General features: G+C 37.3%; 1 protein-coding gene across 1 annotated transcript in view; it reads left to right on the top strand.

The window, feature by feature from the left end:
- The window catches only part of EYS (eyes shut homolog), a 906,089-nt gene that overhangs the window by 522,332 nt on the left and 357,362 nt on the right, over positions 1-26,395 (top strand). The window contains 1 exon segment of the mRNA XM_075747398.1: positions 1,993-2,245. Within this exon segment, the coding sequence (XP_075603513.1) occupies positions 1,993-2,245 (253 nt within the window).

The raw sequence follows: 26,395 nt of genomic DNA, 5'->3' as shown, positions 1-26,395 counted from the left end.
AGTACCTATACTCACATTATTCTAAATGGAGACCTAGTTGATATGGTCAGAGGAGCCTACAGGTTGTTTGGCTGCCCAGACACCTAAAGCCCAAACCTAGGTGTCCGATGCCATTTTGAGGTTTCCCCAGCTTCCTGCTACCACACAGAGGGCTGTGCGTTTTCTATGGATTTTGTGTTATATGTGTCAATACCATCTAACTGCCTCAGAGATATGAGAGCATCCCAAAATAATTTGGTTTCCAAATCCAGTCCTGGGTCTATATTAGGGTGATTGATTAGCTTCTGCACCTTTCTTGATTTTCTTGACTAAAAGTGTGATTTGGTTGCCTAACCATAAGCACCTAATGCTATTTGAAACAACCTATAGAGTATCCACTATACCTTCATACAACAGTTAGAATGACATAGGACCTGTGTGAAACCTACAACCCCTGGTTCATTAGTTTGCTAATACATAAGCAGTAAAATTTCGATTTCTCCAATATTTATATGTCTTCTGTCTTTGTGTAAAAAAAAAAAAAAAAAAAAAAGAAAAGAAAAGAAAAAGAACAATTTTACAGTAGTTAGAGGTAAGATAAAAAATTGAGATTTATGCACTGCACCAGCTAGCTTCTAAAAGTTATGTTTATAATTTTGCATTATTTCCCAGGCTTCTTATGACATCTATTAGAGAAGGCAGGAAACAACTGGCAACTTAGAAGCCCTGAGGAGGAGATCAGGCTTAATGCTTTCCTTTAAAGAGGAGGAAACATCTCCCTTTAGGTAGCGTTCTTCATTTTGAAAATAGGACTTGGATGCTTAAGACATTTTAGTCACCAAAAGGTGGTTGCAGGATATTCTTTATGCCTAACCACCAGTGGTTTGGGATTTCTAAGGCCTGACAATATGGTTGGTCCCAAGGCTCTCTCTGTCAGCAGTTGTCTAAAGCAGCAGATGGTAAAAGGCAGCAAAAGAGCTAAAACTGTGGTTATATTACATAGCCTGGAAACGGTGATGAAAAAATAATGAACAAGCCCAGTCAAAAAACCCATAGATCATTACCAGAGCTAATATGTGGCTATGTCTGGTTATGTGCCAGATGATATGTTGGCAGACATGCATGACTTTCAGGGATGACACTGTGTGTATTTTAAATAGTTATCCAGATATGTAAGATCCTTTTAGGTTAGCAAAGTTAGCTGTATCTATTAACATAGCCCATTAGTTCATTACAACAGAAGTGAAAATAAAATGAACCCAAGCCTGGCTTCAGCATATATTTATTTCACACTTCAAGAATGCATTTAATTCACATAATTATTGCTGTAAAAGAAATACATTATTTCTTGCCTTTTTTACAGACCACTGAATATGAACATTTTAAATTTATTACTAGGAAGGATATTTCAGGCTTCCCATAAATTGTTAGTCTTGATAAAAAGTAAAAAGTGAGTGCTAAGCCCAATTTGAGACTGACACTACATTTTTTCTTTTCTAAGACTTATCTGTGAACTTAATGTATTACCAAGGTGCTGTGTGAAGATTTGGTAGCAACAGGGAACAAATACTGAGCTACAGTGTACAAAAAGAAAGAGCATTAACTTGGCAATCAGAACAAACTAGGTTTTCAGAGAGCTAACTCCTCTGTACAAAGTTTTCTGTATAACTACATGCTAACTGAAAATGATTATTTTAACCACTTCTTATTACTGGTGACAATACCATCTTTGATACTTTGCAATTACAAATCTGTGAGGAAATTATTTTTATTGATAATTTGTAATACTGTGTCAGAGTCAAAATACCATTTAGTTAAAATTTTAAATACACAACTATATTATTAAATTAGTTAAGCGATATTTTCTACATTATTAGATTTGCTTTCAAAAGTGTGGACAGCTTAATATAAATAAACAACATTTTAGAATCAAAAGAAAACAATATTTTGAACTAACGTGACTATGAAATGCAAATTGCCTTCAAAAATAGCTTTTTTAAAATTCTCTTTCAGGGACGAAGCTGTGAGCTTAATTACAATGATTGCCTTATACAGTCCTGCTCCAGTGGGTTTCTTTGTGTTGATGGAATAAACAATATCACCTGTTTACCTACTATCCCCCAAAGCAAGAAAACTGTCACTGAAGTGGCTGAAGTGTTTCCTGCTGAGATTTCAGACAATGACCTTCCGTCAGCTCTAGCTGTGTCTATGGAACTTTGGTCTAAACATGCGTCTCCTGATTTTCATGCAGGAGAGGTGCCCCAAGGTAAGTAGAAAAAGCTTCTGAGTAATGCATATATCAAACTTATTTCCTTGTTGGTGCTTTTTAAAGTGTAAGAATATTAAAAAAGTATTCATTTTCTTCTTAAGAATATTGTTTTCTGCTACCTGTACTGCCTTCTATTCTTTTTATTTAATCCATTTAATTGCACTTAAATATAACTAGAAAATTACTCTTTTCTCCCAAAATAATTTTTCCCAGCATCTTACACATTCAGTAAGGAAAACTGCACTTTCTCTTAGCTTAGTTTTCAGTTTGCTTTGCTAGAGTACACAATTTCATATGCCTCATATTGTGTTCAGCTCACTCTGACCCTGCTGCCAGTCTTCCCTTCTTCCTTGGCTAGTCGGTAGCAGAAAGATAATGTGCCTTACTCCGTGGGGACTTTGGTTTTCCTTTCCTAGTTCACAGCTTTTCTGAGTGCTTCCTTTTCTGTGCACCTAGATGTTTTTTCACAAAAAAATATCTGGAGCAATCCTCAACATCTCTGCTATTCTAACTGTTTATAGTGATGGTTTTGGGAAGCTAAAAAATTTCCTATGCTGTGGTTTTAAAAATATTTGAAGAAAAGTCAACACTAACAGCAGTGCAACATTTTGTTTTGAAGATTGTACCTCCATTGTGGCTTGTTCATTTCACTAAAGCTAGGTATTATACAGATAGCATATGAATAAGGCATCCTCTTTACAGTTAGTTTCAGAATTTTTTGCTTATGTACTCTATCAAAGGAATTACTTCCATAAGAAATAAGCCAGGAGTCCTGTTTTTTTAAGTTGGTGAATGAGTTTTACTGAACATTTGATTTCTGTACAGACTAGCCTTTTGGGGATATACCTAAGCTTTTGTTGCATTCTTAATAGGTAATATTCCTTCTTGATGTAAGTAATGACACTGAATGAAATGCAGTTAGTAAATGTGGTTACATCTGTATATCTTCCAAAATATCATGTCAGCTAGTTTGCTGATGTTCTCAATGATAAGATTTGTGATTAATTCATTTTATATCAATACACAGTAGCAGTTTAATTTAGAAAATTTAATAGTTCTGTTCTGAGCAGTGCCACTTGTTCTGATGGTGACCCTAGCAGAGAATATGAATAATAGGAAGGTTTGCATTTACTCAGCTCTTGAAGTCACTAAAACCACTTCCACACCTTTATTAAGAATATGATTTACAGTTTTGTATTTGTCTGCTATATAATACTTTGGTAAGACTGAATGAGATTTTGATGGCCATGTAATTTGCTGCAGACTCAGTCCAGGGCCAAAGTTGTTAATTTTTTCGTTTCTCTTATGGTGGGGTGTTTTGGGGGTTTTTTTGGTGTTTGGGATTTTTTTTCTACATTTTTATCCTTAAAGGTCTGAAAAAGGCTGTGGGATACTTCTGACCACTAGTTTGGCTAAACTGAGCTATGGACTAGGAGGACTAATTGCCACTGGAGAGTCTTCAATGGTATTCAGGTTAGCAACCTCAACAAATATTCTCTCTTCACACTTTCTTGGTTCTACTGTTCAGGTCTTAGTAAAAATAAAGTCTAATATCACACCTGTACCATATGGGGTTACTGATATTTCCGTAGATTTAAGGTCAGTACCTTTTCCTCAGCATAATTATGATACAATCCTGTTTATCACTAGTTCCTTAATGACACTTTCTGTTTTCCCTATACAAGCTGCATCATTAGAGCAGCACCAGACTGTTGCTTTATCTGCCACAGACATGAGTTCAGTAATTAGTAACATACCAGGGGCTGAAATAGAATTAAATAGTGAGTCATTACTCTCCTGTGGATTACAGTTTACAAATAATTGTACAAGTGCAGCTTCAGTTCTCTCTAGATTGCCTCAAAAGGGTCCTGAAGAATTGTCAGGTGTCTTTTCAGCAGCAGAAGTGCAGTGGAGATTACAAAGTTCTTCAATAATTTCTCATTCCTCTACTAAGATATGTATTTAAAACCAGATATTTTTCCTTAGTTTCTTAGTTAGTCATGAAATTCAAATGCAAACATCTCTTCCTAGTGAATATTTGGCTATTACTGCTTCATCCATCAGCCAGAGACTCACAAACATCAAATCACAGTCTGCTGATTCTTTAAGTGAGTTAAGCCAAATATGTGCAACATGTTTTATGACTGGAATAAAACTGATGAGTTCTCAGACCAACTTCTGCACAGCAAACAGTCCCCATTTTATGTGATGTTTTGGATGAACTCAGTGATATTAACCAGCTGGTACACACTAATGGGAGCTACTGCTATTACTTCTGGGTATTTATTTTCTTCGTCTAGCAAAATAACATAATCAGTGGAGTTCACAGAACTGTCATCTTTGCATCCCACTACAGGAAATATACACACATCTCTGACTGATAGAACTGTCTGTTCTGCCTTTTCCTTCACAAGAATCAGATACTCATTTTCCATGTTTTGATTCATGTTGTCTGACTGTTTTTCCTTCAAAGACCATCTATAATCATAATTTTCATCACTTACATCCTTTAAAGAGATAAATATAGACTTGACAAAATGATTAACTACTATTGAGCAGCTGACAAGGAAATTCAACAACTACTGGATAAAAACTGCACGATCCATTTATGGAGATCTATCCTTCATTAAGTCAGGGTACTTTCTTAAATGTTCACTGAGTAGTGTATTTCAAGAGCTACTTTTAACCCACATAGTAAATAGTAGTTCTGAGTTCAAAACACATCTACTGATAAATACAGGTGAGACTCAAAATATTTCCGAAAACAATCTGGTCAAGTGTTTCTACAAAAACTTCAGGTATAGACTTACTGATGGATACCCTGAAAAGCTGTCATTATTTGAATCTTCTAGCGATGAGTTACCTTACTCGGTTTTATCTGCACAAGCCTCTGTGCAAACAAAAATTTGTAAAATGTTAGTGACAAAGCATTTATCTTTACATACCTGTTACTCTACTTTAAGTTCTGCCTTACAAGAATGTTAGCAATATTGTACTGAAACATATGAGATGAGCAGACCCCGCTGCTGCGCATGATAAGGAACTCCTCATGAATCTAAACACTGTCTTACCTAGACTTCACAGTATATCTGCAGTGGATTCAGTTTCTGGCCTTTATCAGCTGCTGTTATCTGTTGAGTTTCTCATTTCTATTCAAACAACTTTTTTTTGAGGTGGTGGGGTGTTTTTATACAAAGATAAAAGTGTCTGTCAAGGTTGCCAGGTTCTTGAAAGAGATTTATTGTAATCAGGCAGCAGCCTGTTCAATGGATACAGCACCTGCTGCTGTACCTGACACAGATGGTTACTCTTCATGTTCTGCCACGTAGGCTGCTAGATCAATACAGAAGCAGGTTGGAGGCTGCTATAATGCTGGCAGGCAATCAGCAACCCAACAGGGTCATTTCACTACAGTAAAGTTTTCAGGATTTCGGCTCTCATCATACTTACATATAAATTCAGGAGGTGTCTCTGCGGTGACAGTATATGAGTATATGGTATGATTATTAACATTTTGGAATCTAAAATAAGTAGAGAGAAAAATGTATTTTTATTTCTTGAGAGAATCATTTTTATATATAATTAACTTAATACTTCTCATACCAAAATGAGACAAACAATGGCTACATTTTTTGAAAACAGTACTTTTGTAAGAACATTACAACTCTTTCAGAAATAAAGCCAGGGAATTAAAAGAACACACAAAACCCTATGAATTCTGGAATTAAATATCAGGGAACATTGATTGGTTTGGACTACTTTTTATACTGTACTTATACTTTCTACAAAATTAATACTCATCAAGTCAAGGAGAGGTTTTTTACTTTTATTGCTTTTCACTCTTTGCTTGGGGGTTTATGTAGAAAAAAAATGGGTTTATTTCATCAATTTAAATCACATCATAGAAAGTTTAAAAAAATTCTAGGCTATGTAAGATATGTATAAAGAGGTGCCAACAGACAAGTAAAAAAATTGTTTTTGTATGGAATAACAGTTATTTTCCTGTGAATGCTTGTCCATGTAGATTTCATTCTCAATATGCATGCATAAGTAGACAGATCAATTTTTTCTGCCAGAAGTGCCTCCTGATACTGTGCCTGCACTCATGAGGTCAAGTTGTCTGAGCATACCACTGTGGATTCCCATCAGATCAAGATATGAATCAACATGGAAATAAATCTCAAGCTCCATATCTAGTGCATAACTACTAGCTTAAAAAGGTCCCCTCAGAACTAGCAAAGAAAACCGTGGTTTAGGTTTTAACAAACTCTCTTAATCTGTTGTTTAGTTGTTTTTTTCTTATTCTTTGATACCCTCAGTGTGAAGTATATTTGCATGGATTATGCCATACACTTTCTAAGGGTTTCTTCGAATGCCTGTGATTTGTTTGGCACCAGGTGAACTCTTTGGGGTCCATAATAATCCTGCTTATTAGCTTATACAATATCAAGACACCTAAAAGTCAACAAGATCATAGTATTGCATACCACAGTTTAGTTGACCACTGTCCTTCCTCTGTGAAAGTGGGAGGCCCAAATATACCAAGAAGAATAGAGTTGACATACTTTACTTTCACCTTTCCTGTAAAAGCATCAGAGAGGTTTATCTCTTAGTCCGTCCTCCTAAAGACACTGCCTTAGAAAGCAGAAAAGGGCTTTAGAGCTCATTTCTTGAGTAGAACATTGCTTGGGAGTTAAACAGGTAATGCTGCCATGATTCCAGTATCCATATGTTCAAAATACATGAACATGCATAAGTTATGAGGTACACAGAAAGAGACCTTAAAAGGCAATATCTTTCAATATCTTATTTTCCATAGCTGGATTTTTTTTTTTTTTTTTTTTTTTAATGGAAAGAATAGATGGGTAAGAACAGTGCATCCCCAAAAGTAATATTTGCTATTGTGCTGCTGCATAAGCAAATCTATGCCTTGTTCAGTGGCAGAAATAGGACTATTATAAAGCCAGATGAGAAATATGCTTGGATGAGTAAGATCCCTAATACACTGGGGTATCTGTACTAGAAGAAACGTGTCAGGCTGTTAAACCTGTTGTACACTTCTGTGCTTACTAGACTTAGTGTATTTATTAATAACCCATATTACTAAAACTTGCGAAAAAAATGCTAATGATCCACCATTGATAACTTACACTCTGGAGAAGATGGGTATTACATACTTTTCATATGTTTCAGTATAGTTATTCTCATCTGACAATGACTTCATACATTACAGCAACTTCTAAGAGAGTTTAAAGTAACAGGGGCCTCTAGAAAAGGGCTATGAGAGATAGGATGTGTTTGGAAGAAAAGTATATTCTTTGGTCTGGTCTCCAGGTATACATTTCAACTACCATACCATTAATTGAATCTATGAAGACATGTAATGATTTGTTCACTTGGTCTTGATTATGGAGCTCAAACGTATTCTACTACCAGCTTGAAAAGTAAGCCCATTTGTAAAAATACAGGACTATTTGAGGAAATTTGGTCTGCACATTTACAGACCACTTCTGTCTTAGTGGCTTCCTTACTGGCTATCCAGCAGCAAAAGTAAGACTAGGGTAAATGCAGGCCCTCTGCTGAATGAGGCAGGGAATCTAATGACAAAGGACACAGAAAAGTTCAGGGTATTTGGTACCTTCTTTGGCTCATTCTTTACATATAAGACTGGCTTTTGGGAATTCCTGAGACCAGTGAAAGATTCTGGACCAAGGAAGACTCATCCTGGAAGAGGATGAGGTGAGGGAACATTAAATAAAAATGGGCATGCACAGTTCTCTTGGACCTAATACAATGATGCTTCCACAACTGAGGGAGGTGGCTGAACTCCTGATAGTCTTTGAAAGGTCATGGTGATCAGGAGAGGGTTATGGTGACTAGGAGAAACCGTATGTCACTCCTGTCTTCAGGAGGGGCAAGAAGGAAGATCCAGGGAAGTACAGGCCAGTCAGCCTCACCTCAGTTCCTGGGAAGCTGATGGAGCAATGGCACAGGAAGCAGGAACAAGAGGGTGATTAGGAATAGTTGGCATGGAGCTATGAAGGGGAAATAGTGCTTTACCAGCCTGATAGCCCTTTGTGATGAGATCACTGGTCTGGTGGATGAGGGGAGAGCAGTGGATGTTTTCTGTCTTGACTTTAGTGAGGCTTTCAACACTTTCTGTCATAACATCTTCACAGACAAGCTGGCGCTGTATGGACTAGATGAATGGACAGTGAGATGGGCTAAAAACTGGCTGAACTGCCAGGCTCAAAAGGGCCATGTTCAGTCAAACAGCATCCTGGGCTACATTAGGGAAAGTTATCATAGAATCAGAATGGTTTGGGTTGGAAGGGACCTTAAAGATCATCTAGTTCCAACCCCCTGCCATGGGCAGGGACACCCTCCACTAGACCACGTTGCCCAAAGCCCCATCCAACCTGGCCTTGAAAACACTTCCAGGGAGGGGGCATCCACAACATCCCTGGGCAACCTGTTCCAGTGCCTCACCACCCTCACAGGAAAGAATTTCTTTGTAACATCTAGTCTAAATCGACCCTCCTTCAGCTTGAACCCATTACTTTTTGTCCTATCACTACATTCCCTCATAAACAGTCCCTCACCATCTTTCCTGTAGGCCCCTTCAGGTACTGGAAAGCCACAATTAGATCTCCCCAGAGCTGCCTTTTCTCCAGGCTGAACAAGCCCAACTCTTTCAGCCTGTCCTCATAGGAGAGGTGCTCCAGCCCTCCGATCAGCTTCGTGGCCCTCCTCTGGACTCGCTCCAACAGCTCCATGTCTCTCTTGTACTGGGGCCCCCAGAGCTGGACACAGTACTCCAGGTGGGGTCTCACAAGAGCAGAGTAGAGGTGCAGGATCACCTCCCTCGATCTGCTGGTCACACCTCCTTTGATGCAGCCCAGGACACAGTTGGCTTTCTGGGCTGCAAGTGCACACTGCTGGCTCATGTTGAGCTTCTCATCCACCAACACCCCCAAGTCCTTCTCCTCCGGGCTGCTTTCAATCCATTCCTCACCCAGCCTATAGTAGTGCTTGGGATTGCGCTGACCCATGTGCAGGACCTTGCACTTGGCCTTGTTGGACTTCATGTGGTTCTCACGGGCCCACCTCTCCAGCCTGTCCAGGTCCCTCTGGATGGCATCCCTTCCCTCCAGCATGTCGACCACACCACACAGCTTGGTGTCATTGGCAAACTTGCTGAGGGTGCACTCAGTCCCACTGTCCATGTTGCCGACAAAGATGTTAAACGGTGCCGGTCCCAGTACCGACCCCTGAGGAACGCCACTCGTCACCATTCTCCACTTGGACATTGAGCCGTTGACCACAACTCTTTGAGTGCAACCATCCAGCCAATTCCGTATCCACCGAGTGGTCCATCCATCAAATCCATGTCTCCCCAATTTAGAGACAAGGATGTCATGTGGGACAGTGTCAAATGCCTTGCACAAGTCCAGGTAGATGACATCACTTGCCCTGCCCTTATCCACAGATGCTGTAAACCCATCACAGAAGGCCACCAAGTTTGTCAGGCACGATTTGCCCCTAGTGAAGCCGTGTTGGCTGTCACCAATCACCTCCTTATTTTCCATGTGCTGGAGCATAGTCTCCAGGAGGGTCTGCTCCATAATCTTGCCAGGCAAGATCTGAGACTAGATCAAGGGAACTGATTCTTCCCCTTTGTAAAGCACTAGTGAGACCAGATATGGAGTCTTGTGTCCATTTCTGGCCCTGGTACAGGAGAGACATGGACTTACTCGAGTGAGTCCAGGAAAAGGCCATGAAGATGATGAAAGTATTGTAGCATCTCACATATCAGGAGAGTCTGAGGGAGTTGGGATTTTCTTAGCCTTAGGAACAGAAGGCTCAGGAGGTTATCTTACCTTATCAGAGGGACTTTATAAATGTGAAGCCAGAGACTTCCCAGTGATACCTACTGACAGCACAAGTGGCAATTGACACAAATTGAAATGCAGGAAATTATTAACATTTTTTTCTTTCCTTTTTTTCTTTTTACACTGTCAGGGCAGTCAAGCATTGGAACAGGTTGCACAGGGAGATTGAGGAGTTCCCATCCTTGGAGAAATTCAGAACTGAACTGGACAATGTCCTGAGCACCCTGTTATGAACAGGTGAGGTTGGATTAGATGGTCTGCAGATGTCTTTTCCAACCTCAGTTGTTCTGTGATTCTGTGATACCCTGTAACTGTTGGGAGAGGATTGTCTTACAGACATAGTTTAAAAAGACTCTTAGTATTTACCTCCATGCCAGTATCTAGATAGTTACCAAGAGTGGGATTCATCCTACATGTAGCTAGCCATTAGTTAATCCATATAAACTATATCACTCTGTAGTAAAAGAAGAGAAATGGCACCACCTGCCTTAGACATCTATTCTGGGATTGGATGTAAACTGTTCTCCTTTCCTCCTTATATAGTATTCTGCTTCTTTGTACTTTTGTATTTGGCAAAGGAATAGAATATTGGGCTGACTATTCTGTTCATGTGGATGGTGGAGCTTTCAAAGAGATTTGGGAGACCAAAATCGGTAGAACTAGAACTGTTTTAACACATCTCAGAAAAATAGAGCTACTACACAGCCGTTAACTGACTTGACTTCTATTATTTATGGAGAATAACACACATTAAACAAATACTTTACTGAAGTGAATTTTCATCCCTCTATTGTGTCATCTACTCCCACTGCTTAAACTGTTTGTGTTCAGTATCTATCATTATTTCCCTTAAGACTGCCTAACATATGAAATGGGATCTGAAAATATGATTAATAACAGCCAAATTGGCACATACTACAAGGATCCTCATATGCAGTATTATTGTTTAAAATCTTGCTTTGCCGAATTTCAAATTTTGATTTCTTCCTTGCTCACATTCAGTTGTTATTAATTAAAGACTCCTAGGAGAAAGGAAAATTCAGACCTTTAATTGTTTTTACATATCGTTTTGCATAATAATGTAATGGTTTTCCATCTTTCTCCTTCATCAAGTTCTATTCAATTATATGAAAAAGTGTATGCTGAGGTTTCTGAAAAGTGCTGAAATTACATGACACCTTTGCCTTCTAATTCTGTTTTATCATATTGATTTGTGTCTGTTATATTCACTAGATCTGCCATCATTCCCATGAATCCTTTAAACTTTGTCTTTTATCATTTCTGTCAGACATACCATTATTATTCAGCCCATTTTAGTTTCTCTGTTCTCAATAGCTGTAATCATATGCTGATTTTAAATGTGTCTTGTTATATCTGCTATATCAGGGAAGGAAATACTTTAAACACAGATAAAATGCTACCTATGTAGGTTAGCATGGAATTTCATGCAAACTGAATGCATTGAACTATGATCCAATATTTGCACTATATCTGTAACTGCTAGAAGCTTGAACCTGGTAACTTTCCAGACCTCTTTCACAAGCAGTCATTCTCACCAGTGATCTGATAAAGAACTCACAGAAGTGTTAATGCAAGCCTGGCCTGCTTCTGCTTTTATTTAGGGGCAAAATGATGCCCTGCAAGCAAAAGCATTTTGATAACCTGTAACTTTGAAGTGCGTTTTTTACTCTGAGTTCTTTATATTCAGACTTCTAGGCAAGCAAGATATATAGGAAAATCCGTGGGAATTCTATGTACATGAGTGCCATAACAAGAAAAAGGTAAACAAATTAAAATTAACTTTTCTTTTAAAAATTATACATAATTCATTAATTTCTAAGTTTCTAGAGAAGAATGAAAATGAGTACATTAATATATTGACATGTAAAAATCTACATATGTAAGTTACATATATTGTGTATACACACCCTGTTGTCTATGAAGTTTATAAAATACACTCACAAACACACTGAGAAATGTCCACACACATACACATTCTGTACTCCTGATCGAGACAGATATGTTCCATACTACCAATATGAACAGTTCTTAGTTCAGTTACACTGAAAAGTATTTTATCCATTTTGAAAATACTGAGTTTTAACCTCCTTTCATCAAATTTTTAGCTCTCAGGTCAATAATCCTTAGTATTCATCTCACTGAAGTGATATATCTGTGTAGTAAATGATGTTTCTTTTCTGTTTAAACATTGTGTAGATATATTAAAAAAGCCTATCAACATTTGTTAACATCATACTTTCAAATCTGCCATCTACTGTGTCATAACAATGCAGAATGATCAGAAAATTTGAAACAATATGTGGCTAACTTTCAATCAGTTTTTTATATTAATGTCTTTTGATGTAAGTAAAATAGTGATAGTGGAGGAAAAATGATGTCTCAGGTGTACTCTTATTACAATGAAATCTGGAAGAGAAATTTCAGAAGGAATAAAAGGAATCATTTTTATTTATCTGCAAAAAAAAATCACAATCTAATACATGAAAAGTCCACAATATTATAGCATCCATGGCTCATTTATGAGAAAATGGGATTGACAAAGTGTGAAATAGTGGTTTATATGTCAAAATATACAAAAATTTGAAACAAGTAAATGAATGACAAATCACAGACTCTGAAGTTTAAGTCCACCCTAAGGTATGTATGCAACATCTAGTAGGCGTCTTAGTATAGTAACATACATAATATTAAAAATATTTACACTGTATCTGAAGAGCATAGAAGTGTTTTTGATCAGGTGATGGGACATTTCAGCCTTCATAGAAAGTAAGGTTAAAGAAAGTCTAGTACTTTAATAATTTAATGTTCCTGACTAAGTAGAAATCCTTCACTTTTCATTTATTTTATTATGCACTCTCAGTCAAATGAAACTACGATCAATTAAGCTGGTCTGTTAAATTAGGTCACCTCATTTTCATTTCAGAAATATTTTACCTTGATTTTTTTCACTTTGTATTTTCTATGTTATCAGCAGATATAAAAAACGTAAAAATATAAAACTCAAAAAATGTAACAGAATCATAATGACGTCAGGTAATATTTTTGCTAACCATTTTAAAAACTGCCATGAGAAATTAATTCATAGTATTCTGTATTATCTGACAGTAGAGTATACTGACTAGCTTCTTTCCATGTAAATTACCAAGCAGACTTTTCAAGGAGATCGCATACAAGGATATATCTATAGTGAAAGCCTTTTTACTGATGATTGTGTTTCACAGCAACAAGAAATACTTCGTACAAATGACAAAATAAACTCTTCAGTGATAACTGTATATTTCCCAAACATTTAATTAGGTTTAGTTTTTAAAAATAATTTTGGTAATTTAAATAGGATATTGTTGTTCTAGCAAAAAATATGATAGTCGAAGGTGCCAGATTCTTACCTGTGATTGATGGATTAAATTTCCCTTTTGAGTTGACAACTTTGTTCTGCTTTCTAATCATCAAGAGTTCCTGTAATATTTAAACATTTTCTAGACTTTATATTGTCCATCTGCACAGAAGTTCATTTTGCCTGATATTCCCAGGACTATGCTAGTTTACAGCAGAAAGAATTGTGATATTGGGAATAAAACTCCTGGTATGCATGCTAATGATAGCAGATTTTGGGTGTCAAGTATATAGAAGCCATCTTGAGAACCATATTTATAACAGTCAGTAGGTCCTGTCATTTGGAGTTTCAAAGCCAATAGAGGCTATGAGCAACATCTACTCCTGTGACTGATAGATCACCAATAGCATCTTCTGTCTTTGAAAGACAGGGCTCTAAGGACCTTTCTACAGGCATAGTTAACTTCCGTATGATTAAAAAAAAAAAAAAAAAAAAAAAGTAAGTGGAATAAAACAAGTATTTCTGGGTAAGGGAAGCTATTGTCTTCACAGTTGCTCAGAAGAGGTGGTTTCTGCTTTTGTTAAATAATATCAGCATTATATGTTAAGGTTGTCTATACATTGCTTTAATTTGTAGATTGTTGCACCAACCGAACTATATAGCATTCGTGCTAACATTCATCAGCATAGCAAAGAGTACTGTTCTGGTATCTTAAAATGTCATTTGTGCTGTAGGTTCTGAGGAGCCTAAAAAGATTAGATTTAATTTTCTTTGAAGGACAGCAAATGAAAGATAAGAGGAATGCCATGCAGCTGACATTTTGCATTTAGATTTTAGAGCAGTTAGTGCAATTACTGAATTTTCTTAGGCTTTGCTCTTAAACCCATATGTTGAATATGTTCAAAATAAACCCTAATGATCAACTTCTGTAGTTTAAAATAACATAGGTTTTCAAGTCATGACAACCCCTACTAAGATTTTCTCTTGTTATTTATTTGAAAAAACTATTATTTGGTATTATATGAGGTGCATCCCAAATGCACAGATTGCTTTTCAAAGACACTTTTACATGCCCTGGAGTTGAGTAATCCTTAGGGATGATTTAGCAGCATTCAGGAAGTGTAAACACTGCCATTTCAACTGTTCCTTCAGCTTAGTTGAGGAAGTAAAGAGATTAATGTATGATTCCCTCCAGCAAGTAACTGCTCACCAGCAGAGACAAGTTCTGATAATAGTTACTGGGATCTGGAGAGGAGTATAATAGGTGGGATGCACTATTGGATTCCTGTGCAAGGTCTCTAGTCCTGTAGTTGATAAACATTGTTCAAACAAAGGCATCTGCAATTAAATTCTATTGCACAATGAATACAAAGTGTGACAGCTACCACCCAACTAAAACTGGAGGAAAAAACATTAAGGGTGGATGATTTCCCTTTGCAAATAATAACCATAATATTTCTGAGTAACTTTACACAAACTTGACTTGTATTTAAATAATAATAAAGTTTAAATAATGTGAATTTTCAGACTTCATCCTGCTGAGAAAAGATGATCGATATTTAAGGGAAAATAATTCTTTCTTGATTTGGTGCATCTCAGAAACTCTTTTCCTTTGATTGTGATCTCTGCTTGCATGGATATTACAGAAAGTTAAAAGAACTGTTGGCTAAACATTATCGAAAAGTCTCAGTTTTGTTCTCAAATCAGTCATATCTGTACAGATGTAAAGAGGTAGTGTGCTTTCGAAAGTAAAAGAAGAAAAGAAATCTTCTAAAATGCTGTGATATGTGTTTGCAAGTGAAGGAAGTTGTAGGATGGGGAGGGTGAAAAGGAAAGAAATATGTGAGGCAGAAGAGTGGGGGACATTGTAGAGTCAGGACAGGATAAGCAAAAGTGGGTACATAGTGATGTAACAGGAGGTAAAAATCAAGCAGAAAACTTGATCAAGAATGTGAGAGCATTCAGGACAACATGTTTAGGAACAAGACCTGAAATGGTATAACAAGTTATTGGTCCTGAAGAAAACTAGAGTGCCTGTACTTTCCCAGATTCCCTTCAGTTTCTACCAACGTATTAATCCTAAAATCTCCATATTTACACTGGTGGAAACATGAGGCAATACCTTCTCATAAGTAAAGTAGTAGTCCTCCTATTATGTGTCATTATTTTAACCTTTCAATACCTCAAATTTTAGCAGGCTTGTAGAGGCCTGAGCAAGAGTGGATTATGCACCTCAGACCTTTTACCAGGGAAGTTGTATGTTTCAAGCAGCCAGTAAATCTTTGTGTGAAGTTATGGGAAACATAAAATGACTTCATAAGCCAATCCTATTTTTTCCTTTGATGTCACATGAGTCACTTTGTCACAAAGAGTGAACTGATTACTCAATACTCTTGAGATAATTATGCTTGATTAGCAGTAAGCTGTTCTATGGCTTGACTTGGCCTGCTGAGCAATTTGTCATACATAACTCTTATTTTTATTTCTTCTTGAAAAGAAAATTGCAACAAATTTTTCCCTATTGGTAAGTACACAATGTGGAGCTGGAGCAGATTCTCTTGAGTATTTGTTGTCTCAGCTCTGCTGCAAAAGTTAGAGGTACCTTAAATCATAGAATCATAGAATGATTTGGGTCGGAAGGGATCTTAAAGATCACCTAGTTCCAACCCCCTTGCCATGGGCAGGGACACCCTTCACTAGACCAGGTTGCCCAAAGCCCCATCCATCCTGGCCTTGAATGCTTCCAGGGAGGGGGCATCCACAGCCTCTCTGGGCAGCCTGTTCCAGTGCCTCACCATCCTCACTGTAAAGAATTTCTTTCTAACATCTAATCTAAATCTACCCTCTATTAGTTTAAAGCCATTCCTTCTTGTCCTGTCACTACACGCCCTTGTAAACAGTCCCTCTCCAGATTTCTTGTAGGCCCCCCCCAAAGCTGAACACAGTACTCCAGGTGGGGTCTCACGAAAGCAGAGTAGAGGGGCAGGATCACCTCCCTCGACCTGCTGGTCACGCCTCTTTTGATGTAGCCCAGGACACAGTTGGCTTTCTGCGCTGCAAGCGCACACTGCCTGCTCATGTTGAGCTTCTCATCCACCAACACCCCCAAGTCCTTCTCCTCAGGGCTACTCTCAATTCATTCTTCACCCAGACTGTAGTTGTGCTTGGGATTGCTCCAAACCATGTGAAGGACCTTGCACTTGGCCTTGTTGGACTTCATGAGGTTCACATGAGCCCACCTCTCCAGCCTGTCCAGGTCCCTCTGGATGGCATCCCTTCCCTCCAGCGTGTCAACCACACCACACAGCTTGGTGTTATTGGCAGACTTGCTGAGGGTGCACTCAGTCCCACTGTCCATGTCACTGACAAAGATGTTGAACAGTGCCGGTCCCGATACCAACCCCTGAGGAACACCACTCGTCACCGTTCTCCGCTTGGACATTAAGCCGTTGACCACAACTCTTTGAGTGCGACCATCCAGCCAATTCTGTATCCACCGAGTGGTCCATCCATCAAATCCGTGTCTCTCCAATTTAGAGACAAGGATGTCATGTGGGACAGTGTCAAATGCCTTGCACAAGTCCAGGTAGATGACATCACTTGCCCTTCCCTTATCCACAGATGCTGTCACCCCATCATAGAAGGCCACCAAGTTTGTCAGGCACAATTTGCCCCTAGTGAAGCCGTGTTGGCTGTCACCAATCACCTCCTTATTTTCCATGTGCTGGAGCATAGTGTCCAGGAGGGTCTGCTCCATAATCTTGCCAGGCAAGATCTGAGACTAGATCAAGGGAACTGATTCTTCATATACTTCCTTCCTAGCACTGCCAGTATGCGTAAAACTAAAAAGTTGATGATGAATGCCTGTTACAACAAGAAGACGAATACAATAGCTGACGAGGTATTAGAGCTATGCCTTTTCTGCGTAACTGAATATGTCAAGAATGCAACAGATTAAAAATGTTTTACCCTTCTTATTGGCTGGAAATAGCTGCTCCTCAACTAAAGGTTTTAACATACAGCTTTTGTGCACTATTTTCTATATTGTGGGGAAAAAAACGTGGTTTACCCTCTCTTGGCATAATTTACTGCAGAGGCTCTTTTTCTCTTCCAAGCTGGGCAGGTGCAAGGCCGTTAATCCCTATTACGTCATGATTTGCATTGTAGCAAACTGTCATATATTACAAATACTGAAAAAACTCTGCATTGTAAAGTATTAAAACCATTTAATCATCTAAGCAATTCAGTTGTGTGTATCACAAGCAGTTTCTGTACTATTAACTCTAAAAAAATAATTTGAGAATGACTGTGTTTCGAACTATTCAGTGTTCAGGATTTGTTTAGTATCGTAATAAATGAGTCAGGAAAGTTTGGAGGAGATAAAACATACTGAAGATACTCACTTTAGAAACGTGTTAAAAGTCTATCCCATCTTTCATGATAGAAGTAGGAATGAAAGAATTAGAATATTTTCCTTACAAAAAGCACCAGTCCTCTTCCAACTTAATGCTTCTACCATAGGTAGCAGTGTGTCTGTAAATGCTTGGGCATCTCTATGCAGTTTTTGGACCAAGTATTCTCAGTTTCTCTTGATTTCCTAGTCTTCAGTCTAAGTATTGAAATGTTGATGTTTTTATCCTAATTTGGAGAATTCACCAAGTATCGGCAAATATCCTAGTATATAACATTTCCCCTTAATTGTTGGAGACTACTGGATGTTCCTAAAAGAATGCAAATATTCATGTCACAGTTTTATTCAGTCTTCTTAATAGTGTCTTAGAACTATTAAGCAAAAGGGAGTGTAAAATGTATGCAGTGCAACAGCACATTTAACAACATATTTAATTTATACTAAGAATACTTATTTCAGTGAAATAACTGGGATAGAATAATATCTTAAAGGAAAACTTAAAACAGGGATTATCTAAATCGTCTTCTGTGGATCTGGTTTTAAATATCACATCTTAAAAATTGCAGGACATGGAAGAGTATAATGAATTTTCCTATTTCCTTTTTTCTTTTTTTTTTTTTGTGTACAGATACCATCACTTACATCCTTGCTTTTCTCTAATCTCTTTAGACATAATTTCTTCAGCAACCTTATTTTTTTAGGCATGTGGCCACTTAATATTTACATAAGGATGGAGATACTGGAAAAAAGTTTAAAGATTATTGTACTTCAAGTTAGGATTATGAAGTACGAGATATCTTTGCCTCCAATATTGTGCATATATCACATCTATTTCTGGAAAGGATGGAATTTTACTTAATGAAGACTTTTAATGAATTATTTTGAATATGTTTTTCTTTGTAAATATTAGTAAAAATAATAGTTCTTTCATTGTTAAGAGGAATTTAGTTGTTTTTATACTTTAATATAAAAGCATTCTAAGGGAAGTGAAATTTGAAATAAGAGACAGACAGAATTACTAGTTGTAGAGAAGGAAATCCAGAAAATTTTTTTCTGGGCATATGGCAAATCTTAAGTTCTACCAACATGGCAAGACAACCGGGTAACAGTAATTTCTGAAATTATAGTGTTAGGACTTGAGACTAGGAAGACTCTTTTTCCCTTCCCTTCCCTTCCCTTCCCTTCCCTTCCCTTCCCTTCCCTTCCCTTCCCTTCCCTTCCCTTCCCTTCCCTTCCCTTCCCTTCCCTTCCCTTCCCTTCCCTTCCCTTCCCTTCCCTTCCCTTCCCTTCCCTTCCCTTCCCTTCCCTTCCCTTCCCTTCCCTTCCCTTCCCTTCCCTTCCCTTCCCTGAAAAACAAGTGTTGTTTTGCTATAGGACTTTTCATTTCTGATTCTTTCAAAAAGTTCTCTCTCTGTGTCAGTGAGAACAAATTTTCAGCAAAGCCTGGAGCATGAAATCTATTTCCAGTTCTACTGAACTTTGTAGTGAAGGTGAGGTGCAGGCTAGACTGCATCATCTCTCCATAAGGGGTCTGAGGATTCATGTCCTATGGGAAGGAGGGAGAATTCTCACTAGCATGTCTTTAAGGGAAACACTGGCCAGAGAGGCAGGGTCGCCACTAACCCCAACTGTGGCAAGGAGAGACATGAACTCATGAAGGGAAAAATTTGAATGTGGAATCCTTGGTAATACTTATCCCATGATATTTCTGCCATGGACTTCTATCAAAAACCATATCGTGTATTTGGCAAGGGGAATTGGCTAAGGGTGTAGGGAGATAATTTTTCCCATGATTATTTTAGTTTTCTTTTAGGCTATTCTAAAGATTCCAAACTGTCTAGGAAGTGTGAGGAACATAGTCGCCTAATAGAGAACTCTTGGCCTCTGGGAAAAGTGGAATTATCAAATACTTTAGATATACTTAGAAATCACAAACTGCCACGAATGGATTGTGGCTAAATAGAATCCCTTTTAGTTTATCAGTGTGATTCTCTTTTTGACTTGAGTTACTTTGGAGAGATGTATGCTCTCTTGACTGCTAAAGGTGCTGTACCACATGCATTTTGATCTTACAAATACAAAGACGCACTAGAAGTTGTAAGTTCTAAGAGTAAGTTGTTCTTAAGGGCAAATGAAAATAGTGAGATCTGGGTGAGTTAATGTATCCAGTTCATCCTATGCAGACTTCTCAAGGTCATCTGGGTGAACAAATGGATTGCTGTCGTAACAAACCTGAGAATATTTTAAAAGTTTTATACTCCCATGATTGAATGAATATACAAGCCTAGTTAGTAATAGTTGGCCTAGTTAGTAATCTTTTCTGAATTTAGATACATAATAAAATATTAATAAAACGCTAAGAGTTCAGTGCTGAAACCTCAGTGTAGATTTTTTTTTAACTTTTCAATATAGAAAATGACGTGCTGACTTGATTTCTGTGAATGTGGTTATAACACAGGTTCTTTTAGGCCATAAGACATGTATTTTTGCTGAATGTAGTATTTTGGAATTCAAAATCTTGACTTTTGAAATTAAAAAAGAGAAATTAAGAACTTCATTATTAGGGTTAGAAGTGGGGTGCATTTACTACATTTATACTTCCACTAGTTTATAGTAAAAAGATGTATGGGGGGGAAGTGATGCCATTTATTTTTATTTTTTTCCCCACATAAAGCTTTGAAGTGGATATATCTATTATTGTACCTATTTCTTAAGTTAACTCTTCTATCTAAAGTATATGAGGTATTTTTTCTTCTAGTAATCTTTTGCCTTTTTTATTCCTCCTTTTTCCTTAACCTCAAATGTACAAAGGAAGTGGAGTGCCTGTCAGCAATACTATGGTGCTGAGTTATAATCCTGGCCACCTCTAAAATGGTGAACTATTAATTCATATAGTTTTTATTTAAGACTACGGGAGAGCCATCATGTTGAAAGATAGTTTCCTGTTGAAGACTGAAAAATAGAGCCAAGTTCTGTAATACTGACTCATCCAAAATTCCTCAGTTATGTGAGATGATTTTTTAGCCTAGCCTCACTGGATCTTTTTCCACATTGAATAGACTGTCTCAAGATCAAGCAAAGAACTATTAAACTCTGTTATTTATCTTCTCTTCATTTAAAGACAGTAGCTTATGTCATGAAAAGAACTTGGCAAAGCCTCAGAATTTGCACTCCTATGTGGTCAATAGTCCAAGTGAAGAACCTCAGTAGCTCACATAAATAAGAATGTAAGAATGGCTTGGTTAAAATTTCATCCTTCACATTTTTGTTTGTTTTAATGTCTGTGGCATTAAGTCCATTATGATTCAGCTCAAGGAGTTATTCACATTAACAGCATGTTATATGTATTAAAATCACCAACTTCTTGTTCAGGAACAAAACCACCCGAATCCTTCAATCACAGTATACAGTGAGAGTTGTACCTGTATTGCGAATAAATGGAGCACTTCAGTATAAAAAGTTGTCATTATGTCACATCTTGCTGATACTGGATTTACTTGAAAAAATACTTTTTCAAGAAATAGAAAAGGAAAATTAGAATTTATTTTGGCCACTGGCCTTCCTCAGGCAAAGGAAAATGTAGATGCACTGAGTTCACATGATGCAGCAGAAGATCTATTTGGAGCTCTGTCTTTTGATATGTTTCTGTTTGAGTTTCTTGTATTCATCTGCTACTCCAGTATGTAAATTTGCTTCCTACTGTTCTTAAAATATACTCGCTAATGTACTCAAATAAGTATATGCAGTGATTAACTTCCTTTCAAGGTAAAGTGGAAGTTTTTCAAAGTGTATTCAAATATTATTTTTCTCATCCTTTCTTCTTCTTCCTCTCCTCTTCTGCTTCCTCTGCAGCTTTTCAGTTTACAGGTTCTAACACTTTCAATGTCCACATTATCTTTAGGTAAGCACACACATATGAATTAATGCATTCTATATGACTTGAACCTTACTTTGCTTTAGTTATAATCTCCCTTCAGTGCAGAGACTGTTCTTTCCCTTTACATGTTTTCATAAGTTAAGATTGTTAGAACCTCCTATCTATATCAAAGCTGTAATAAGGATAACTATTTTTACATGAAGATACATTTTCTTATAGAAATAAAAATCAAATATTTGCAGCTATCTGAAAAAAAAAGGGATTGTAATATACATTTCTAAATTAATGTCAGTAACTGCTAGCTTGAAACTATTCTATCAATCAGCATTATTAATGGAGTCAGTAAAGGCACAGAAAATAGTGAAAAACACATACATACTGTGATCTGCTGTTTCCCAACTATAAATATTTTGCAGTCAAGTCTCTTTTACTTTTTGAAATTATGTTTCCTTGTAACAATTGATTTCACTAAAATATTTGCTGACCTAGAGTTGAAGGTAAATGATACAAGTGTGTGCACAAGTGTGGCTTCCATTTAATAGATGATTAAAATATTTCTCTAAAGTACAGGTACAAAAATCAGGACTTATTTTAAATTTTGTGATTATTTCCAATATTCTTGTAAACTTGTCACTTCCCATCTGATAGATAAATAGTATTCTGAGAATGACAATTCTTTCCTAGAACTCTTCCTTGTAATAAGCATTAAAAGTTTATTGTTGCTTCCACCTAAGGCTGCTGTTGTACTAATTAATTTGAGGTATTTTAAAATTTTATATTAGGTCTCTTGTTTTGGTTTTCTGAGCCTGTTTTGCTCTGGAACATACCCATAACACTAGATATAAGCAATGTTCAGATGAGCTCATAAAGCTTACAGTAAGAGATGACTTCCAATTCACTGGCAGAATTCTCATCTGAAAGGAATAGGATCTCTTTTTACTCCTCAATGTTATGGTAAGACTGATTAAAAAAAGTATATATACTTATATATATATACACACAGAGGTTTGTGTATGTATACACTTCATAGAAAGCAAATTCTATGTATAATCTTACAAGCATTTACTAGTGGGTATAATACTTCCAGACATGAACTTGATTTTACTGTAATGTGATTTGCAGAATCTAAGCCTCACCTAGCTGTATGTGTTTGATTAAACCAATTTTAAAATCTTTGTAGGGTCTATAGGTTTATCTGCTTAAAATGTAGATAATTTTTTTACGTATATCATATTTCAGTCTTACATACATACCTTTTTTCAAGACTTTAGAGTGGGTAACTGAAAGTTGCTTTTATTAAAAGCAATTTGTTTAAATTAGAAAACAAAAAAGCTGATGAGGTTTCAGTGGGATATACTTAGATAAGGATATTTAAAATGACTTTTACTGAAGCACCTTTTTGCTTAGTAATTACTAAGTTATTGCTATAGTAACTGCTGAAAGTATCATGCCCTGTTTGCAGGGTAAGAAAGCGTGGGTCATAAAAATGATACAGGTGTTCTTGGACTCAATTTGAAAAAGCTGTTAAAACACCCATTTCACTGAACTTCAGGATTATAAACATTGTTTTGTATATTTTTGAATTATTAAAGCTTAATCCGCTACATTTGCAATGAGTGGTTAGTCATCGCTCTTTACTAATTTGAGATGAAAACATTTCAATACCAACACTTACTGCAGTGAAATAACATTAGTTATACTAATAAAGCATTAACTTGATGACATTGTGAAGTACCCACTCATAATCAACAGGATCATTATAAAATTTCTGAATACTTTCTTTCCAAATCTTTGCTTTTAGATAATGTCTTACTTTAAAAATTACCTCAGTTTTGTAGCAGCATAGGCTGCTCCTATATGCAGCTTTCACTTACGAAACACTTAAAATACCCTTATTAAGCAAGCTTGATACAAACTTGATTAGGTTATTCCTGGTAACTATTTCATTCAGATTTGTGTTAGAGAAAAAAATGGTAAAAGTGGCAAAAACAACAATGATGATTCTTCAAATACTGAAGTACTTGCCTAATACATAGTGTAATCTCTTGAAATGTAATTTGCTGGGCATATACAACATTGGCCTATGAGATGTAAGCAACTGCTTACACAGTTGCATTGCATCCATGGAAATGAAGCAAATAAATGATTCATTCTTCTGAGCAATGGGAGGTAATTTTATTTGTTTCGTAGGTAAACGTGCTTTTCTTTCCCAAGAGATGACAGATGATGAGGTGAGAAATTATTTCAGAATTGAAAGTCCCAGCAGGCTCAAGGGAACAACAATGCAGTATTTCATGGAAAAAAATATTCTAATGCACCCTACTACTGTTCCGGTCTTGATTCCTTTACATTCAGATTCATAACTATGTAGTTCAAAGTTAAAAATAAATAAATAAATCAAATTGCTAACTGAACTTTGAAATAATATTTTCCATTTCGGAACAGGTATTAACTTTATATCTACATTCCTTGTAGCACAACTGTGACATAAATGCTGTTTTTAAGTTCAGAGTTTGCAGTAAACTATATTTCTGCTCTGACCATAAAAGACATTGATTTCTGCTAGTGTAACAGTGGGCAGGCTGAGTACAGTTCTGCACATCAATACAGAAAGGTGATGGGTGGGTACAGCCATTCCCCCACTGCCTTAGTTTTGCAGTTATGCCTCTAAGGGCTTGAAAGTGGCAGATTGTTAAACTCAGAACTCAAATATTTTTTCTCCTCCTTCAGATCTTAGTCAGAATTTCCTAGAGTGTGAAATTGAAATTTTGAAATGGGATGGGGAAAACCACGGGGAACTCTAGGCCTGTCAGTCTGACCTTGGTGCCAGGGAAGGTTATGGAACAGATCATAAGGATTGAGTGCACCCTCAGCAAGTTTGCAGATAACACCATGCTGTGCAGAGGTGTTGATCTGCTTGAGGGCAGGAAGCCTCTACAGAGGGATCTGGGCAGGCTGGATCAATGGGCTCAGGCCAATTGTATGAGGTTCAATAAGGCTCAGTGCCGGCTCGTGCACTTGGGTCACAACAACCCCATGCAATGCTACAGGCTTGGGGAAGAGTCTTTGGAAAGCTGCCTGGCAGAAAAGGACCTGGGGGTGTTGTTGATACTGGCTGAACATGAGCCAGCAGAGTGCCCAGGTGGCCAAGAAGGCCAACAGCATCCTGGCTTGTATCAGAAATAGCATGGCCAGCAGGACTAGGGAAGTGATTGTCCCCCTGTACTCAGCCCTGGTGAGGCTGCACCTCAAATACTGTGTTCAGTTTTGGGTCCCTCACTACAACAAGGACATTGAGGTGCTGGAGCATGTCCAGAGAAGGTCAACGAAGCTGGTCAAGAGTTACTAGAGCACAAGTCCTTTGAGGAGCAGCTGAGGAAACTGGGGTTGTTTAACCTGGAGAAAAGGAGGCTGAGGGGAGACCTTATCACTCTCTACAACTACCTGAAAAGAGGCTGTAGCCAGGTGGGTGTTGGTCTCTTCTCCCAAGTAACAAGCGATAATACCAGTGGAAATGGCCTCAGGTTGTGCCAGGGGAGGTTTAGATTGGATATTAGGAAAAATTTCTTCACCTAACGGGTTGTCAAACACTGGAACAGGCTGCCCAGGGAAGTGGTTGAGTCACCATCCCTGGAGGTATTTAGAAGACGTGCAGATGTGGTGCTTAGGGACATGGTTTAGTGATGGACTTGGCAGTGCTAGGTTAACCATTGGACTTGATGATCTTAAAGGTCTTTTCACACCTAAACTATTCTATGATTCTGTGAGTTATATTGAGACACTTTTCAGAATAAACTGCCTTTGAATAGTGGGACTTTCCCTGTCCCTTTTGCTTTCTGTTCCTTGATTTTTTTCTTGAAGTTAGCTTTACAGACTTTAGGTTTGCAGGTAAAGAACACTTCTAAATTTAAAAATCAAACCAAAGGAAAAAATACCCCACTGATTAATTTAAGTACAAGTTTAACTTTCTTAGGAAGGGCGGGAAGGTTTCTGACTAATACAATCACATTGGCTTTTATTTTAGTTGAGTAACATTTTTTTTGTTCATTGGAAGCATCATTTCAATTACACTCCAAATACACAATCTGAGTCTACGACTGAATAAAACTTCTGTTCTTACAGATCACTGCAATAAACCTGTATGTCACACTACCATGTGTTCTAAAATTTGTGGTGACTAACATGAGGGATATGATTGTTCAGGGTAGTAATTAGGGTTTTTCGCACATTCACTTTTGGTCTCCTAAGATTTCCATTTTAAAAACTAAAGAGACCCAAAACATGTATGTGCATAGGTGTAGGCCCATCAAGAAAATACTTATTATTAGCATCTTAAACTCTGTTCTTTGCTGGACTTTAAATTAGATTTTATATGTTACAATAGTTAAAAAGAATATTGTAACCTGGGAATGGGAAGGAGTTGTTTGTGAATTATGGATGAATTTTTAGCGTTATTCTTTGAAACAAATTTTTGTAGATGCATTGTTATCAAACACACACACATCTTTAGTCTAGCTGGTCCAAGAGCTCTCTTTGCTTCCCCCTAATAGTGATTCACCTGTCAGCTAGCAACATCTATTGACATTGTCACCATCTTTCTTGGTATAAAACC

This window comes from Balearica regulorum, chromosome 3 (assembly GCF_011004875.1).
Source record: "Balearica regulorum gibbericeps isolate bBalReg1 chromosome 3, bBalReg1.pri, whole genome shotgun sequence".
NCBI lineage: Eukaryota > Metazoa > Chordata > Aves > Gruiformes > Gruidae > Balearica > Balearica regulorum.
This window is presented reverse-complemented; position numbering and strand designations above follow the sequence as displayed.